This window comes from Mirounga leonina, unplaced genomic scaffold (genome assembly GCF_011800145.1).
Source record: "Mirounga leonina isolate KUSES-001 unplaced genomic scaffold, KU_Mleo_1.0 Mir_154, whole genome shotgun sequence".
Classification (NCBI taxonomy): domain Eukaryota; kingdom Metazoa; phylum Chordata; class Mammalia; order Carnivora; family Phocidae; genus Mirounga; species Mirounga leonina.
Genome location: NW_023270389.1, coordinates 63,992,906 through 64,012,495, shown reverse-complemented (window position 1 = coordinate 64,012,495; position 19,590 = coordinate 63,992,906). Strand labels below are relative to the sequence as shown.

At 45.3% G+C, this 19,590-nt stretch overlaps 1 protein-coding gene across 3 annotated transcripts in view; it reads left to right on the top strand.

Annotated features, from left to right (window-relative positions):
- SMYD3 (SET and MYND domain containing 3) overlaps nucleotides 1-19,590 on the top strand; it is a 708,476-nt gene that overhangs the window by 594,964 nt on the left and 93,922 nt on the right. For all 3 annotated transcript variants that reach the window (XM_035010985.1, XM_035010984.1, XM_035010986.1), the window contains 2 exons: nucleotides 9,870-9,957; nucleotides 14,941-15,115. In XM_035010985.1, the coding sequence (XP_034866876.1) occupies nucleotides 9,870-9,957; nucleotides 14,941-15,115 (263 nt within the window). The remainder of the gene's footprint in view (nucleotides 1-9,869; nucleotides 9,958-14,940; nucleotides 15,116-19,590) is intronic.

Sequence of the window (19,590 nt, the reverse complement as noted above, 5' to 3'; positions counted from 1 at the left end):
CTGGCATGGGTAAGACAGATAAAATCGGGTCACGGTCCCTCCAGAAATTCTAGGCATGCTGGGGACACAGGAAAGCCGACCATTAAGGGCAGCTTGGTGCTAAGAGAAGTATGCAGAGTAGCCGTAGTGGCTCAGGATGGCTGGGTTAACTCAGAGGGCAGAATTAGACACGATTTCCTGAGGGAGGACTTTTGAGCCCAGTCCTAAAGGGACAAATGGGAAGAAGACCAAAGAAGTGAATAGAAGCGGTGACCCAAGGGAAGAGCAGAACCTGCAGTCCGGGTCCTCCCAGAATCCAAGGGGAAGAACTCCAGTTGGAAGAGTAGGTATAGGGGCAGTAAGACAGAGCCTGGGGTGTGCCAGACTTGGAGTGGCCTCTGAGAGGACAGAATGGGGGTGAAGAAGAAGGAACCAAGTATCGAGAGAACTGACTCTTGGGGAGCAGTTTGCACCCAGCCCTTGGGGCAGGGGAGGCGGTGAGGGGAGGAGCTTGAGAAGCCAGAGAGAGAAGGGAGAGACTCAGGAGACTCATTCTTTTTTTTTTATTATTCTTATGTTAATCCCCATACATTACATCATTAGTTTTAGATGAAGTGTTCCATGATTCATTGTTTGTGCATAACACCCAGTGCTCCATGCAGAATGTGCCCTCCTCAATACCCATCACCAGGCTAACCCATCCTCCCACCCCTGTCCCCTCTAGAACCCTCAGTTTGTTTTTCAGAGTCCATCGTCTCTCATGATTCGTCTACCCCTCCGATTCCCCCCCTTCATTCTTCCCCTCCCGCTACCTTCTTCTTTTTTTTTTTTTCTTAACATATATTGCATTATTTGTTTCAGAGGTACAGATCTGAGATTCAACAGTCTTGCACAATTCACAGCGCTTACCAGAGCACACACCCTCCCCAGTGTCTATCACCCAGTCACTCCATCCCTCCCACCCCACCCCCCACTCCAGCAACCCTCAGTTTGTTTCCTGCGATTAAGAATTCCTCATATCAGTGAGGTCATATGATACATGTCTTTCTCTGTTTGACTTATTTCGCTCAACATAATACCCTCCAGTTCCATCCACGTCGTTGCAAATGGCAAGATCTCATTCCTTTTGACGGCTGCATAATATTCCATTGTATATATATACACCACCTCTTCTTTATCCATTCATCTGTCGATGGACATCTTGGCTCTTTCCACAGTTTGGCTAGTGGACATTGCTGCTATAAACATCGGGGTGCACGTACCCTTTCGGATCCCTACTTTTGTATCTTTGGGGTAAATACCCAGTAGTGCAATTCCTGGATCATATGGTAGCTCTATTTTCAACTTTTTGAGGAACCTCCATACTGTTTTCCAGAGTGGCTGCACCAGCTTGCATTCCCACCAACAGTGTAGGAGGATTCCCCTTTCTCCGCATCCCCGCCAACATCTGTCGTTTCCTGACTTGCTAATTTTAGCCATTCTGACTGGTGTGAGGTGGTATCTCATTGAGGTTTTGATTTGGATTTCCCTGATGCCGAGCGATATTGAGCACTTTTTCATGTGTCTGTTGGCCATTTGGATGTCTTCTTTGGAAAAATGTCTGTTCATGTCTTCTGCCCATTTCTTGATTGGATCATTTGTTCTTTGGGTGTTGAGTTTGATGAGTTCTTTATAGATTTTGGATACTAGCCATTTATCTGGTATGTCATTTGCAAATATCTTCTCCCATTCTGTAGGTTGTCTTTTGGTTTTGCTGACTGTTTCCTTTGCTTTGCAAAAGCTTTTTATCTTGATGAAGTCCCAATAGTTCATTTTTGCCCTTGCTTCCCTTGCCTTTGGCGATGTTTCTAAGAAGAAGTTGCTTCGGCTGAGGTCAAAGAGGTTGCTGCCTGTGTTCTCCTTTAGGATTTTGATGGACTCCTGTCTCACATTGAGGTCTTTCAACCATTTGGAGTCTATTTTTGTGTGTGGTGTAAGGAAATGGTCCAGTTTCATTCTTCTGCATGTGGCTATCCAATTTTCCCAAAAGCATTTGTTGAAGAGACTGTCTTTTTTCCATTGGACATTCTTTCCTGCTTTGTCAAAGATGAGTTGACCATAGAGTTGAGGGTCTATTTCTGGGCTCTCTATTCTGTTCCATTGATCTATGTGTCTGTTTTTGTGCCAGTACCATACTGTCTTGATGATGACAGCTTTGTAATAGAGCTGGAAGTCCGGAATTGTGATGCCACCAGCTTTGCTTTTCTTTTTCAACATTCCTCTGGCTATGCGGGGTCTTTTCTGGTTCCATACAAATTGTACGATTATTTGTTCCATTTCTTTGAAAAAAGTGGATAGTATTTTGATGGGGATTGCATTGAATGTGTAGATTGCTCTAGGTAGCATTGACATCTTCACAATATTTGTTCTTCCAATCCATGAGCATGGAACGTTTTTCCATTTCTTTGTGTCTTCCTCAGTTTCTTTCATGAGTATTTTCTAGTTTTCTGAGTACAGATCCTTTGCCTCTTTGGTTAGATTTATTCCTAGGTATCTTATGGTTTTGGGTGCAATTGTAAATGGGATCGACTCCTTCATTTCTCTTTCTTCTGTCTTGTTGTTGGTGTATAGGAATGCCACTGACTTCTGTGCATTGATTTTATATCCTGCCACTTTACTGAATTCCTGTATGAGTTCTAGCAGTTTTGGGGTGGAGTCTTTGGGGTTTTCCACATAAAGTATCATATCATCTGCAAAGAGTGAGAGTTTGACTTCTTCTTTGCTGATTTGGATGCCTTTTATTTCTTTTTGTTGTCTGATTGCTGTGGCTAGGAATTCTAATACCATGTTGAACAGCAGTGGTGATAGTGGACATCCCTGCCGCATTCCTGACCTTAGGGGGAAAGCTCTCAGTTTTTCCCCATTGAGAATGATATTCGCTGTAGGTTTTTCGTAGATGGCTTTTATGATATTGAGGTATGTACCCTCTATGCCTATACTCTGAAGAGTTTTGATCAAGAAAGGATGCTGTACTTTGTCAAATGCTTTTTCTGCATCTATTGAGAGGATCATATGATTCTTGTTCTTTCTTTTGTTAATGTATTGTATCACATTGATTGATTTGCAGATGTTGAACCAACCTTGCAGCCCAGGGATAAATCCCACTTCGTTGTGGTGAATAATCCTTTTAATGTACTGTTAGATCCTATTGGCTAGTATTTTGGTGAGAATTTTTGCATCCATGTTCATCAGGGATATTGGTCTGTAATTCTCCTTTTTGATGGGGTCTTTGTCTGGTTTTGGGATCAAGGTAATGCTGGCCTCATAAAATGAGTTTGGAAGTTTTCCTTCCATTTCTATTTTTTGGAACAGTTTCAGAAGAATAGGTATTAATTCTTCTTGAAATGTTTGGTAGAATTCCCCTGGGAAGCCATCTGGCCCTGGGCTTTTGTTTTTTGGGAGATTTTTGATGACTGCTTCAATTTCCTTAGTGGTTATAGGTCTGTTCAGGTTTTCTATTTCTTCCTGGTTCAGTTTTGGTAGTTGATACATCTCTAGGAATGCATCCATTTCTTCCAGGTTATCTAATTTGCTGGCATAGAGTTGCTCAAATATGTTCTTATAATTGTTTGTATTTCTTTGGTGTTGGTTGTGATCTCTCCTCTTTCATTCATGATTTTGTTGATTTGGATCCTTTCTCTTTTCTTTTTGATAAGTCTGGCCAGGGGTTTATCAATCTTGTTAATTCTTTCAAAGAACCAGCTCCTAGTTTCGTTGATCTGTTCTACTGTTCTTTTAGTTTCTATTTCATTGATTTCTGCTCTGATCTTTATTATTTCTCTTCTCCTGCTGGGTTTAGGCTTTATTTGCTGTTCTTTCTCCAGCTCCTTTAGGTGTAGGGTTAGGTTGTATACTTGAGACCTTTCTTGTTTCTTGAGAAAGGCTTGTATTGCTATATACTTTCCTCTTAGGACTGCCTTTGCTGCATCCCAAAGATTTTGAATAGTTGTGTTTTCATTTTCATTGGTTTCCATGTATTTTTTTAATTCTTCTTTAATTTTCTGGTTGACCCATTCATTCTTCAGTAGGATGCTCTTTAGCCTCCATGTATTTGAGTTCTTTCTGACTTCAGGAGACTCATTCTTACCAAATCCTGAGAGCAGCTGGTATAGGTCTGCCTCAGATGAACTGTTGCCGTGTTTTTATGGCCTAAAATGAAGCCAAGCTCTTGACAGACTTTTCTGGAGCTGTGCAAGAGAGCGCTCACCAGAGGTAGAGCTCATATGGCTCTACACCACTTTTGCCCCTGGAGTGGTCAAGTGGAAGGAATGGTGCTGGGCGTCCAGACCAACTTCCTGTACGGGTGAGGGAGCTGAGGGCCAGGAAGGGGAGGGCTTGCCCGGGACATTCAGCTGCTCAGGGCAGAGGTGCTGCTGGTGCTGGAACCGATGTGTCCTTACTTATCTTCATCATTTCCCAGCAGAGTGAACTTCCTCAGGAATCCCTCTGTCTGCGGTCAGAACTATTTTTCTCATTTGTAGAAAACTCAACAGTAGCCCATCTGATTTAAAAAATATATATATAGATGTGCGTAAAATGAATATTTCCACCTGTTGGAAACAAATTTCAGGGCTCACCCACTCAAACCCCATTCTCATAGTTAAGCTGAAATTCAAAAAGGAATTTTTTTCCCTAAATGACTTTGTTCTGAATGATAACAAGTCTCTTTGATATGTTTGGATAAGAAATAATGAAATAAGGATATAAATTTACTACTTTTATACCTCAGGGCTGTAGAAAAGAACACACCAATAAACTCTTACATTTACAAATTGAAAAAAGTAGATTTAAATTATGCTTCCCTACGTCATTTCTCTGTTTATGTACATGTGTCCTATATATATATATATATATATATATATATAGGAATACGTATGTATATGAATACATACACACACAATTGGATGTGCCCCTTCCTGGTGTGGGGAGAGGGGAGACAGACCCTACTGTGGAGACAGTCTCAGGAGAAGTCACAGAATGGAACAAGATAGTCGATGGGAGCAAGGTGAGTCGGGAACCCAAGGGTGTAGTGAATACTACCTCTCATCATAGTGAGACACTCCAGGGAGTTGATGGTTTGTTGTGTGTGGTTTCTTTTTTTAAAGATTTTACTTATTTATTTCAGACAGAGAGAGAGTGTGAGCACAAGCAGTGGGGAGGGGCAGAGAGAGAAGCAGGCTCCTGGCTGAGCAGGGAGCCCGATGCGGGGCTTGATCCCAAGACCCTGGGATCATGACCTGAGCCAAAGGCAGATGCTTAACCAACTGAGCCACCTAGGTGCCCCAGGGAGTTGATGGTTAACTGTTAGTGAATGTATTTTGTCTTGCTCCAATATAGAGTGCTCTCAGGAGCTATTATTTTTGAAGGTTTGGAGGCAGTTTCAAAGCTTTTCTGCTCCTCTGTTTAGTAGTGACTTCTTAGGCCCAACCCAAAGAACAGCCAGTCAGATTCTTGTGGGGGTTTAGTTGTGAGTATAATTCCCCTATGAAATTGTTCTGTCTTGGGCCCTGGTCTCACCATGCCTTGTGGAAGAGGACCAGATTCCTGATGGGTTCCGTGTTGGAGGATCTTTTTTTTTAAAGACTTTATTTGTCAGAGAGAGAGAGAGAACAAGTAGGGGGAGTGGCAGGCGGAGGGAGGGGGAGATGCAGGCTCCCCACTAAGCAGGGAGCCTGATGTGGGACTTGATCCCAGGACCCTGGGATTATGACCTGAGCCAAAGGCAAACTCTTAACTGACTGAGCCACCCAGGCGCCCCTCGTGTTGGAGGATCCACTGCCCTTTTCCAAGTGCTGGGATTAGGAAGGTCATAGGAACCGTGAGTTGAAGATATTTTGAAGTTACTACTTCCCAGACCTGTCTCACCTTTTGAGCAAGCCTAGGAGAGAAACAAATGGAAATGAAACATAAAGCTAGTGCAAAGAGCTTGAGCCATGAAGCCAGACGGACTTGGATTTGAATCTTACCTCTGGCAGTTACAGACAGAAGGACGTTTGTTACTTAAGTAGTAGGGCAGCTATCTTGTGCCTATTTGTAGATTAGAGGTATGGATGCCCTACAAGGATGTTGTGAGGAGTAATTGAAATACGTACAAGGGACATCCAGATCGTGACCAAAAAAATGTCAGTTTCCATCTTGCACATCCATCCTACAGATGTTTAATTGGGCATTTGCTCCATACAGTTCTCTGTGCTAGGTATGTGGGAGAGGCAGGATCAAAGAAGAAGAGGACCTATATTTAGCTCTAACATGTACACAAACAACAACAGAAGAACTCTATCCACACCAGTCTCCTTGCTATTTCTGGAACATCGGGCAAGCTCCTGGCTCGGCACTGGGACACTTGCTGTCCCCTCTTCCTGGAATTCTTATCTCCTACCCTTGACCTCTCTCCGATCTTCTATATTATCTTCTCAGCAAGGCTTTCCCTGATCATCCTGCCTAAGATGGAACTCCCTGGGGCCAGTGCTCCCCATCCCACTTCCCTGTTCACTTGTTTTTCCCTCTGATAAATATGTAGTTTATGTGTGTGTGTTTTCTGTCATACCAAGCTCGTCCTACCTCTTCAGTGTAAACACTCTGATTTCTTTACTGCTCTATTCTCAGTGCCTAGAACATTGCATGATGTAGGTACTTGATAAGTGCTTTTGGAATAGATGAATGATCAGATGACTTAATTTTAGCTGCAGGAAGGGTCACGTGCCAAGGTCCAGTGGCCAGAAGAATAGCAGGTGTGATAGGGACTGTAGTAGTTTCCTATGGCTGCTGTAACAAATGATCACAAATTCAGTGGCTTAAAACAACACAAATTTATTATCTTTTAGCAGTTCTGTAGGTCAGAAGCCTGAGATGGGTCTCACTGGGCAAAAATGAAGGTCCTTGGCAGGGCTACCTTCCTCTGTAGAGTCTCCCAGGGGGGATTTGTTTCCTTGACTTTGCTGGCTTCTTGAGGCTGCCTGTACCCCCTGGTCTATGGGTCCCTTCCTCCACCTTCTAAGCCGACAGTGAGGTTGGGTCCTCACGTCACATCACTGACCTCTTCTTCTGCCTCCCTCTTCCACCCTGAAAGACCCTTGTGATTCCACTGGGCCCACCTGGGGGGGTTCAGGACACGCTGCTTATTCTCAGGTCAGCTAACAAGCAGCCTTAATCCCACCGGCAACTTAATTCCCCTTTGCTGTGTACCCTAACATATGTATAGGTTCTGGAGACGGGGACATGGACATCTTTGGGGATCTATTATTCTGCCTCCTGTAGAGTCTAACAAGTGAGACATTTTGCCTAGAACCTAAGGCTTGAGCTGCCAGGAGTAAAATATAAAACAGAAAGATTTCATCCTAAACAGCCATGACTGTCAAGATTTAATATGTGGGGGAGCTCCTGGATGACTCAGTCACTTGAGCATCTGCCTTCGGCTCAGGTCATGATCCCGGGTCCTGGGATTGAACTCCCTGCTTAGCGGAGAGTCTGCTTCTCCCTCTCCCTCCACCTGCCGCTCCACCTGCTTGTGTTTTCTCTCTCTCTCTCTCTGTCAAATAAATAAATAAATAAAATCTCTCTAAAAAAAAGATTTAACATGTGAGCTTTACCTGGAAGGTGCTAGGAAGTTGCTTTGGAGTGAAGTGGTGGAACGGAGGCTTTAGGAGATGAATATGGACTTAGGCCAGGTATTTAAGACATTCATGTCTACCTTTTGTAAAGCAATTAACTTTCATTTCCCTCTCCTATGTATAGAAAGCTAGGTTCTTGTTTAGAATTTCCCCCCAAAAAAGTAGGGTGCACTTATATTGTCCTTTTAAGAACCACCCTGTGATATTATGTGCACAACCTGTATACGCAGAGACCCGTAAAGCCCTGCTACACACGGGCGCACTCACACAAGTGTACGCGTGTCCTCGTCTGCGCACCCACTGCCTCGCCCTGTTCTTGGCATCTCTTCTCCCCGGCTTTCCGTGGCCCTCTTTTTTCTCTGCCTTGCCACCCCTGAGTGATCTGTATCTTCCTATCAGGCCTACTCTGGCAGTGGTTCTCACAAGAGTCATTGTATAAACATCCCCTAAGAGGCATGTAAAAATCTCCAGGGAGATCTCTATAGTTTGAAAAAGTCTGCCCTCCCTCACCTTTACCATGATTCCACCATGATTTAATACAACTTCCTCAGATGGTTCTTCTCCCTGAAACCCACTGAGAATTTAATAAATATTAAACACCTGGTTTTGAATGGTGTCTGATGACAGTTTCTTAGGTTTTGAGTAGCCTCTTGAAAGCAGTCCAGTAGAACTTTTCTATGATGATAGAATTGTTCTATATCTGTGCTACCCGATATGGTGGTGACAGCTACACGTGGCTATGGAGCTCTTAAAATGGACACACAGGAAAAATAGAGGACCTGCTTACTAAACCAGAGGACAGCATTTAATAAATGATAACTCACAATCTTTTTTCGAATTGCTTTTTCAGTTGTTGAGTATCCTCTTTTCTTCTTCTTCTTCTTCTTCCTCTTCTTCTTCTTCTTCCTCTTCTTCTTCTTCTTCCTCTTCCTCCTCTCCCTCCCCTCCCCTTCTTCTCCTTCTTCTTCTTCTAATTTTTAATTTTTGTACAAGTCAAAATAAGAGGCACCTGGGTGGCTCAGTCTTTTGGGCATCTGCCTTAGGCTCAGGTCATGATCCCAAGGTCCTGGGATCGAGTCCCACATCAGGCTCCTTGCTCACTGGGGAGTCTGCTTCTCCCTCTACCCTTCCCCCCTGCTTGTGATCTCTCTCACTCAAATAAATAAATAAAATCTTTTTTAAAAAAAAGTCAAAATAAGTTCACCTGGGTGTAATTGTACTCCTTTTACTCTTTCCTAGACTCATTTTGATTGATAACTACATTTTTGATTCAAAGTACCTGTAGGTCTCCAAACAAATGATTCTTTCTCTTGCCTCTCTTCCCCTTCCTGATATATATCAGCTATATTAAGATATAATCCACATGTGATACAAAGCAGTCACAGTATATAAGTATATTCACAGAGCTGTGGAACCTTGAACACAGTGGATTTTATAGCATTTTCATCACCCGGAGAAGAAACTCCATCCTCATTAGCAATCCTGTCCACTTCTCCCCCACCTTCTTCCCCTCCCTCGCCAATTAGTAATTGACTTTCTGTCTGTATGGATTTGCCTATTCTGAACATTTCGTATCAGTGGAATCATACAGTATGTGGTCCTTTATGACTGGCTTCTTGCACTTAGCATGGTGTTTTTAGGGATCATCCATGTTGTAGTAATTCATTACTTTTCACTGCCAGTAATATTCCGTTGTATGGATATGTCACATTTTATTTATCCATTCATCAGCTGATGGACATTTGGGTTGTTTCCACCTTAGTTGCTAGAATTATGCTGCTGTGAACATTGATGCACAAGTTTTTGGGTGAACATGTGTTTTCCTTTCTCTTGGGTATGTAACTAAGGAGCGGAATTGTTTAGTGATATGGTAACTGTATGTTTAACTTTTTAAGACACTGCCAGACAATTTTCCAAAGTGCCTGCAACATTTCACCTTGCTACCAGTCATACATGAGAGTTTCAGTTTCTCCACATCCTCACCAACACTTGTTATTCTTGTCTTTTTGACATCCTTATAGCCAAGCTGGGCACTGTGAAGTGATACCTCACTGTGGTTTTGATTTGCATTTCCCTGATGGCTAATGATGTTGAGCATCTTTCCATGTGCTTTATTGGCCATTTGAATATCTTCTCTGGAGAAATGTCTGTTCAGATCCTTTGCCCATTTTTTTTCCTTTGCCCATTTTTTTAATTGAGTGATTTGTCTTCCTTTCTGTTGTCTTCATTTGGCCTGAACAGGATGCTGATATGCTCACTGGCGATGAGCAAGTATGGAAGGAAGTTCAAGAATCCTTGAAAAAAATTGAAGAACTGAAGGCACATTGGAGTATCCTTTTACCTGTGGATTGAGCCATACCGTTGGGACTGCTGCTTCTTTATTGGTTTGAGCGTGGCATTGATGAAGCCAAGTCCATGGTTTGACCTCTGTCTGAGCCAGTGAGTTTCATTCTGTTTCATGGTCAGAGGCTGCATCCCAAATCCCAGCCAACAGTTTGGGTAATGGCTAGGGCAGAGTATGGCAGGATCAGCATGAATACCTCACCACCATTAGATAGTAACCAAAACTCATGACCGGTAATAGGACAGTAAGTAGTAGTCTCTATATGTACTAGGTAACAGATTTCTGTATTCCTTTCCTCCCACAACCTACATCTCTAGGAAAGAATAACTTAGAATCCTAAAAAGTTAATATCATTGACTCTCAGATCTAGAAGTTTCGTATTAAATCAACCATGACTATCATGGCAGAGGGAGTTGCTGCACAGTAAATTTTCTGGGCATAAATAGTAAGGACCCATGAGTGGGTCAAAGTTCAGAGTAAGGAGAGAGCGCTTATGCTGGAGGTCATCTGGGGAGGCCACACTGATGTTGTACTGGGTAAGTGGTAGCCAAAGTCAAGGACAGGGTTTGAATGGACAGAGGCTGAGAGGGAGGTTGCTTCCGGTAGGGGAGTTCACTTGAGCAAAAAATGACAAAGGGAAACCCCAAGGCCAGAAGAAATAGACCAAGGTAGATGAAAAAGATAATGCAAGGTCCTTCAGATGCCTTGGGGAAATTAGATCCCCGACAATAAGAACATCTCCAAATGAAGTTTCTATCTACAATGTTTTTTAAAGAGTGGTACAGAATAGGAGAGGTAGATGGACAAATTGCTCTTGTTTTTAAAGGTGAAAGAAGTATCTCCTGAAATCTGAATGGGGTGGGTTGTTTTTTGCTTGTTTGTTGAAGTTTGGTAAAGAATCTGTAACTGATTACTAAAGAAATGGAAAAGGGAGCTGTGATCAGCCTGAGGCTGCGTGAATATACCAAGAGCAAGTGAGTCTGCAGAGACATGGATTTCTTTGGTAAAGTTTGTATGTGGATTTCAGGAAGAGGCTTAATTCAAAGCAGTCAAGAAATTGACGCTAGATGCTAGCATGGCCAGACAGCTTTCTAAATGCTTGAATGACTCTCCTGAGAAAATGATGCCCCTGGGGTCCCTGTGACTCTGGAGTGCTCTGTTCCCACCTTGGTCCTCTCCTGCCTTTGACTCTGGGCCTTGAATGGAGATACAGAGCACAGGGTCCTCAGATTCCCAAAGGTTATAGGTCGGGGAATGGCAGAGGTTGGGATGACAGAATCCAGAGCTCAAGATCCCCAAAGGCTTGAATGATGCCTGAATCTAAAAAGATGAAATTCAACAAGAATATATATAAAATCTTCTATTTGGGTCAAAGAGTTTAAGTGTGTAAATAGACATCAAGTTTAGCAGTAGAACATGTGGAACAATTTTAGGGTTTTAGTACACAGCAAAATTTAATCAAGTTTAAGAGGATGATATAACCCCTCAAAAAGCTACTGCAATCTCGGGCTACATTAACAGAGACTAGGAAATAAGAAAGGTGATCTGTGAGTCTGATCATATCCGGAGTTTTGGGACCAGTTGGGAGTAGGGCATATTAAGAAGGATCTAGAAAAATTGAAATAAGTTGTGAGGAATGGAGCCAGGATCCAAATGGAGTTTGCAACCCTGTCTGTAGGCAGGATGGGAGATACTGGGAAAACAGTCAGATCTGGGAAGAAGAGGGGGCCCTTCTTGGGCTCAAAAAACTGTTCTTACTGCAGAGAAGTAGGATTGTTCTCTCTGCTCCCCAGCCATGGAATTGGGGCCCTGGATGACCCAGCCACAGTCGGGTCTCAGCGGGACAAGGCTTCACGGAAAAAGGACTCTGTGCCAAGTGATCTGCCAGTTGCAGCCCACTTTCTGGTGCATACAACCCTGCCCTCACAACTCTCACACCTGCTTTGGTACATACATACTTGAGGGGCATCAGAGGCACAGTGGTCAACTCTGGGAGGTAAAAGAAGGTTCCACAGAGGAGGTTATCATTCTATCTGCTTCGGGGAGGCTCTCCACCCCTTTTCCAGCTAGAGCTCAGCTCCTCCCTGGAACAGAATGACGTGTATGCAACACCAAACAAATACCAGGGACTATATTTTTGAGCAAATACAATATCAGCATCCACTTGGGGGAAAAAGCCTCTTAGTTAAAATTATTCAATTTTTTTGCTCACTGGGGTGTTTTATAGGAGAGGGTTGCCTTGTTTGCCAGCAGACAGTTGCCAGGGTTGCAAAGGAAAATTGGCATGTGGTCCCTTCCAGCTTGTGGGGGATAAAGTAGATGTATTCCTATCAGTGGCTGCAGAATATCACATCTGGTTTTTATTTCTAAGGCTTGTCACCTAAAACCTCTTTCAAATGAGTTGGAGCATATATAAATGAGTGGGCGAATAGTCATGGAGGTCAAACAACACAACGTTAAAATAAGGCGCAAAGTCTTGCCACAGAAATGTCTAGCGTTGTGTAAGAGACAGTCATTCCTCCTGACAGTTTGTCAAATATCTAATCCTGGAATGAAAAGCCACAGAGGTTAGCCCAGCAATCTGTTACAAAATCAGTGCGTTGCCTGAGATACTGTTCCCCCCAACCTCTGGGGATCCATTCAGCACACTTTATCCATACACGTCAGATGAATACAAAAGAAGTCACTGACTCACTTTTCTTCAATAAATGCACCTCGCCCGAGACCAGAGTCAACTCCTCAGAGACCGGACTCATCCTAAAATTACAGTGTAGTATACAAGAAGTGTGAAATAAAGGCCTTCGGCTGTGCGTTGTGGTGCTTGCGAATCTCACCAAGGAAGTCGTGCCTTGGGGGTAGGGTGCTATGCCTCCAGGGGGCCCCCACTGAAAAGAAACACGCATTTCCCATGAGGGTTCATAAAGACGTTAGTCCCCACTCCCACAGGCGGCTTGACTGGATTATTACAAGTGTTTGCTAACGTCCTGGAAGGCAGCACCACCGGGTGGCAGGGAGGTTAGGAGGGGTGGATGTTGCGGGGGTGAGGGGGCAGGATAAAGGGGCGCTGGAGCCTGCCCTCAGTTCAGGGCGGGACAGAAGAGACTGGGCTGTGTGGTGGTGGTGAGGGGTGTGGGTAGATGGAGGTTCAGTCCACTGGACCATTTTCCTTATGCCTAGTCGCTGTCAGAGGTCACGTGGCTTTAAGCGCTCCGGCGACATCCTCAGAGCCTCAGATCTGACCAGTGACAGAAGTAGCTCAGATTGAAATCCAGCTTTAGCCCCAGCCAAAGGCTCTGCCATTTCTGCTGCATCTGAAATCTGCAACCCCTTTCGCTCGAGTGGAGTACGGCTCCTGAAAGCAGGAGGATGTGGAGCTGTGCAGGTGGAAGGGGGTGGGGGGGACCTGTACCTCCCCAGCACCTAACACCCCAACAGCAGCGCAAGAAGAGAAGTGTGTGTGTCCCAGGAGCCCGCACTCTGGCCTGCAGCTGTGCTTCCATGGTGTTCAGAGGGGGGAAGGGGGGGAGGCATTCAGGGCACACTCCACGCTCCCTACGGCACATCCTCAGGCCTCTGGCTGCCTCCCAAAGAGGACAGGGAACACTAGCAGTTTTAAAAAAGGGTGATCACGGGATGCCTGCGTGGCTCGGTCAGTGAAGCATCTGCCTTTGGCTCAGGTCATGATCTCAGGGTTCTGGGATCGAGTCCCGTTTGAGAGCATGTGCTCTCTCTCAAGTAAATAAATGAAATCTTTTTAAAAAAATAAAAATAAAAAAGGGCAATCACACCAAGGCTCCACAAGAGGAAGTTATGGACTCACAGCGACTCAGAGTTGCTCATAAGTGGGCATTGGGTCTTCTTTCTGTCCTTTTTAATTTTTTTTTTTTTTTTTAGAGATTTATTTGAGAGAGAGAGAGCAGGGGGATGGGGCAGAGGGAGAAAGAGAATCTCCAGCAGACTCCATGCTGAGCGCAGAGCCCAGAGCCTGTCAAGGGGCTCAATTTCACGACCCTGAGGTCATGACCTGAGCCCAAGTCCAGACTCAGACACTTAACCAGCCCTGCCACCCAGGTACCCCTCTCTGCCCTTTTTAAACCTGCAGTTTATGTGCATGAGCCCTGTTCTTAATACTATCTTTCACTGGGCGCCTGGGTGGCTCAGATGGTTAAGCGTCTACCTTAGGCTCAGGTCATGATCCCAGGGTCCTGGGATCGAGTCCCGCATCGGGCTCTCTGCTCCTTGGGAGCCTGCTTCTCCCTCTGCCTCTCTCTCTCTGTCTCTCATGAATAAATAAATAAAAATCTTTAAAAAAAAATTATCTTTTACTTTGGAGGTTCAAAATAAGAATATCTTTTTTTTTTGGTTAAGTATAGGCTTGGATCCCTTTTGTTTTATAATAAAAAAAACTTCCAATATGAGACCCAGTGGAGATGTATTTCTTCAAGTTGCTTCCTTCGTTCGTGCCTGTGGGTTGTGTACTTGGCTTCCTGTGTGCCCGAGGTTCGGATGACACAGAGGCAAAAATGAGCTCCTCCTTTTTAAAATGGAATCCGTCTAAAGTTTCTTCCATTTTAGATCCGTTTTATAACAGAAGCTAACACAGTACATAATTTAAACTGAACTAACCGAATCGGTAGTTCAGCTTAATACACAGCTGCATTATTTCATGGCTGGCTTTAAAAAGAATCCATATAGGAGTACGAAGAAAGAAGGGTTCTTTGGAAATCCTGATCCCCCAAAGTACAGGCTTGGTTGGAAGATGATTTGTTGATGTAAACAGAATTTGCTTCTCTGAGATGCCACTTAACCGTTTTTGTTTCTCAAGTATGTTTTCAGGCAGCTCATCTGTGTAAAATAATGGGCTCTTTCTTCCCTCCTGTGCCTGGGAGCTCTTCAGCCTTGTAGAGAATCTCATTTTACTTGTTTTCTTGGTGAAGACAATGAATCCTTAACTAAGGTTAATAACAGAGTGGGAACAGGTGCTGGCCATGTGCCAGACGATCATTAGCAGCAACGCCGAACGCCTTCCCGACATCAACATCTACCAGCTGAAGGTGCTCGACTGTGCTATGGATGCGTGCATCAACCTCGGTCTGCTGGAGGAGGCCTTGTTCTATGGGATCCGGACCATGGAGCCGTACAGGTGAGTCATCAGGAGAGGGCCAGAATCGAGGTTGCAGTGTCTTCTCTGAGCCGGAAGACTGACATCCTGAAGTCACTTGGATGGCCACTTTTTTATTGTGCGTCCCCATTTTGTTCGTTGCTCCTGAGGCTCGTGTCGCGTGTCAGGCTCTGTGGCGGTGTGGAGACTGATGAAATGCTGTCTCTGTGGAGTCGGGGATTCCAGTGTTGTGTGCTGCTTGCGGCAACGAGGCAGAGTGCGGGGGGTGGGCAGCCGCGGGGGCGCAGGGCTCGGCCCCAGCTTGGCCGGGGGGCTGTGTCATTTGCCTTTGGGGCCCTCGGTCTGGCTGACTGATGGTGGTCTCTAACGTTTGTCAGGGCTTTATGGTTCCCGGGGTGCTTCACTGGAATCAAGGGACCCCATAACCGCCTTCTGACCCACTCAGGAGAGCGGGGAGACCTCGGTGCTCAAACGTGTCAGCGAGTCAGGTGAAGGAGCAGTTGCTACTTAGTTGTTTCTTGACTGTCCACAGCTCCTTCAGACCAGGGGTGTGTTGTCCCCTGATGCCTTTGTAACTCACAGGAGCTTTGGCAGCGCTGAAGTCTGGTGCTGGTGGGTGCGGGACCCCATTTGCGGAGGGTCGAGAATGTGAGTTTGGAAGTCGAGGCAGATCAGTCCGGAGGGAAGGGCACGGCGTCATTCATACTGTCAGCTGAGGTGGGAGCAACCATCTCGAGCATAGGACAAGGTCCCTCACTGCTGGGAAGGCGCCCTGAAGCCTGGGGGGCAGGGGGCGGGGGAGGTCCCTGAGAGCGGGGGCACCATTCTGGGTGGCACTGAAGGCCAGGCAAACACGATGTCTGCCCTGAGGGGCCAAGCAGAGGTACAGCCCAGCTCCCAGCCTTCCCCGCAGGGGGCAACAGGTAGGAGAGGGGCTCTAAGTGAAGGAGGGTGGGCAGCAGGGTGCACAGACCAGCCACGGCCCCAGGCCCCAGGGTGCCCCAAGGGTGGTTTTTTTTTTTTTTATAAAGATTTTATTTCTTTGACAGAGACACAGCAAGAGAGGGAACACAAGCAGGGGGAGTGGGAGAGGGAGAAGCAGGCTTCCCACTGAGCAGGGAGTCTGATGCGGGGCTTGATCCCAGGACCCTGGGATCATGACTTGAGGTGAAGGCAGATGCTTAATGACTGAGCCACCCAGGTGCCCCCCGAGGATGTTTTCAGAGCTTCCGAAGGTGGCTCCTTCCCCTGCTTGCGGTCGAACAGCTCTGGAATCCAGACTGTGAGTCAGCTCGCATCAAACTTGCAGGCGATTGCCTTCAGGGCTGAGATGGTAGACTTTCCCATGAGCTTCAAATGTCTGCTCGGGATGATGAATCTTGTGGGTTTTCAGAAAATATGAACCGAGCACAAAGAGATAAGGCTTCGTTCTCTGAGCCTAGGTGTTGCAATAAGAGGCAGGTTGGGATGGCTGGTGTTGCTTCTCTGAACCCCAGGGCTGGGTCTCGGGAAGCCAAACCATGGGCTGAGCGGATGGACTGTAGCCGGGAGACACAGGCCAGGCAGACCCTCCTTCCTGCAGGCGCCCCCGCAGCCCCTCGCCCCACACTCTGGCTAGCGCTGGACCTGCACCCGCTCTGGCTGCCCCAGCCCCCATATCCACCCCTAGGCTGCCCTCTGGGCTGCTCTGACCACAGACAGACACTCGACACTGGTCCCCCACCTCGACGGTGCTGCTTCTGCACACAATTTTGAATCATCTCCCCACACCTATCATGGCTTCTCTGAAGGACTAATTTACCCCTTAATTAACTGACTTGAGTCAAACAGAGAGGCCTTTCTCGTGAGGCCACGTCCACTGGAATGGACTCCATGTTGTTTGGAATACATCTGGTTATATTTTCCTGGTGTTTGGCAGATCACACTCTGTGCTTACGCCGGGTGACAGATTTCCTAGCCTCCCTCCGTTTCTTTTCCCTGGAGCTTGTTAAGAAGTAGCTGTGCAGTGGTCTATATTTCCAGAAATCCCGTCTTCATTGATCGATCCACTTTGAACCAGTGGGTTCTGACCGGTTTGCTTGCAGCAGTATTTATTGTAGGGGAAGTAAGCCAGCACCGATGGGGCAGTGAGGGGGATGCTGGCGTACTTGGCCTTTCTTCCCGTTAGCTCAGCAAAAGTGAAAACAAGGAACAAATGGATGAGATGCTCTGCAAGCCCTTTAACAATCCGGAGGCAGGAATCCGAGAGTTGGTGGTGGTTTCCGTCCCCCACATGTGTGTGAGCCTGTGGGCCGCCAGCCACCGACTCGGTCTCCCCACAGATGCGCAAGGTGGGCCCTCGGGTCCCCTTTAGCCAAGGACGTGGGCAGTTAGCTCGGCATGAGTTACTGAGAGGCGACGGGACTGCCACCTGCTCTAACAGTTTTACAGTGTTAATATACTGTTTGCAACAGCTAGACTGAGGTCAGGACTCTGGGGATGATATTCTCCCTCTGGACCTGGGCTAAATTTTAACTACTGACTTTAACGGAGAAGGTGTCCACATTCTGGTTTTATCCAAATCACCGCATTGCTCTCGGCTCCCTTCTTGCTGCTGTCATTTATTTTGACTTGATAGAAGGAAGTTCTTTTATGACGCAACACAGTATTAAGATCTTTGTTTCATGGGGCGCCTGGGTGGCTCAGTCAGTGAAGCGTCTGCCTTCAGCTCAGGTCATGGTGCCGGGGTCCTGGGATGGAGTCCCACATCGGGCTCCCTGCTCAATGGGAAGTCTGCTTCTCCCTCTGCCTGCCGTTCTCCCCCTGCTCGTGCTCGCTCACTCTCTTTTTCTTTCCCTCTCTCAAATAAATAAATTAAATCTTCAAAAAAAAAATCTTTGTTTCATGAAGTAGGTTGGCATTAATTCACACACAACAGAATTTATCATCTTTAGCTCATACTGTTTCTTCTGAGAGCATCTGTGATTATATATGCATGGTCATCTGTCCTGTAGCACTATGAACATTAAGCAGAAAGAAAGCAGTTTAAGCGTATTTCATAAATTTTCATTTAAAAATGTAATTAAATAATCTTAACCACAAGATGAATTGAGGTGCAAAAGTTCGTTTGCCAGTGGTAATGTAGAGCTTGGGAAGCATTTTCCTGCTGAAGAAGGCATTAAGGGTTATGGTGGTGTCACCAGACCAGCCCTTGAAACTCTGGATCCTAATATCGCTGGTGTCTGCTACACATTTGTGTAAAAATAAAAGAAGGAAATATAAAAACAAAACAGAGTATAGTTTTAAACTTAAAATTTATATTATGTTGAATATAAAATCAAACTCGATTTTCTTTAGGACCCAGAGAAAGATCTAGAGATACAGAGGCTTGTTAAGGCTTTGGGGAGGACTTTTGGTGTATCCACACGTGTTCTGGTAACTTAACTTTTGGTTTAAGAATAGCATAGACTTCTAGGAAAGCACTTTCCTAAAGAACACAAATAAAAATTACCCTCATCTTTCAAACTCCTGTTCCACTCCCTAAAGATAACCATGGTTAAATTTCTTTCCTAAAGTTTTCAGTGTGTGGTGTGGTTTTCAGTGTGTTCATTTATAACACACTTGCCTAATTTTTTCAAGCCCCGGTTCTTCTCTCTTTTCGCCAGTGGTTCTCACATGCTCAGAGACTTTTGTTTTCCCTCTGTCTCACTTCTCTCCTCAAAACTGCTCACTCGGGCTCTTCCCTTTTTCTCCTTCTCCTGTCTCTCCTCGTCTCATCTTTCTTGTGGAGAGACTCAGTTCCAGTCTGCATCTGCTAGATGTGTCTAGTGAGGTGGTGGGTGAGGAAGGGAGAAGGGAAAGAAAAGCCAAGAAATCTACTGAGTGGGCAGAGAGAAGAAAATCCCCTGTTCTGGAACTGGCTGTTTTCACTTTACTACAAAGCGTGGACATCAGTCCAGATCAGCTCCTGAATATCCACCTTCCTTTTTAATAGGTCTATAGAATTTCATCTTAGGAATGTACCATAATTTGTAAACTAGCCCCTACTATTTCCATTTCCGTTTACTGTATCAAGAAATACTGCCGTTAACATCCACATAGTTGAATCTTTGTGTACTGATGGGACCAACTCTATAGGGCAAATCCATGTGATAAATTCCTAAATGCTAACTCACTGATCAAAATGTACGTTCATTTTAACTGGAGATAGCAACCCCCAAATTGTGTCCGCCATCCACAATGTGTCACTTTCCTCAAAAGCACTGAGAACGGGTGACATGATGTTGATTATATCTGATCTGAATTCATCTCAAAATATATAGGGGTCTTCCCCTTTTCCTTGACCAAAGCCTGCTCTTACAGGATGAGATTTGCTGGTATTGACTGACAACATAGTATTTTGTGGTGGCGGGAAGGACATTTTTGTGAGTGTCCTGGGAAGACACTCAAACAAGTGGGTGTGGAATCATTTTTGTGAGTGTCCTGGGAAGACACTCAAACAAGTGGGTGTGGAATCA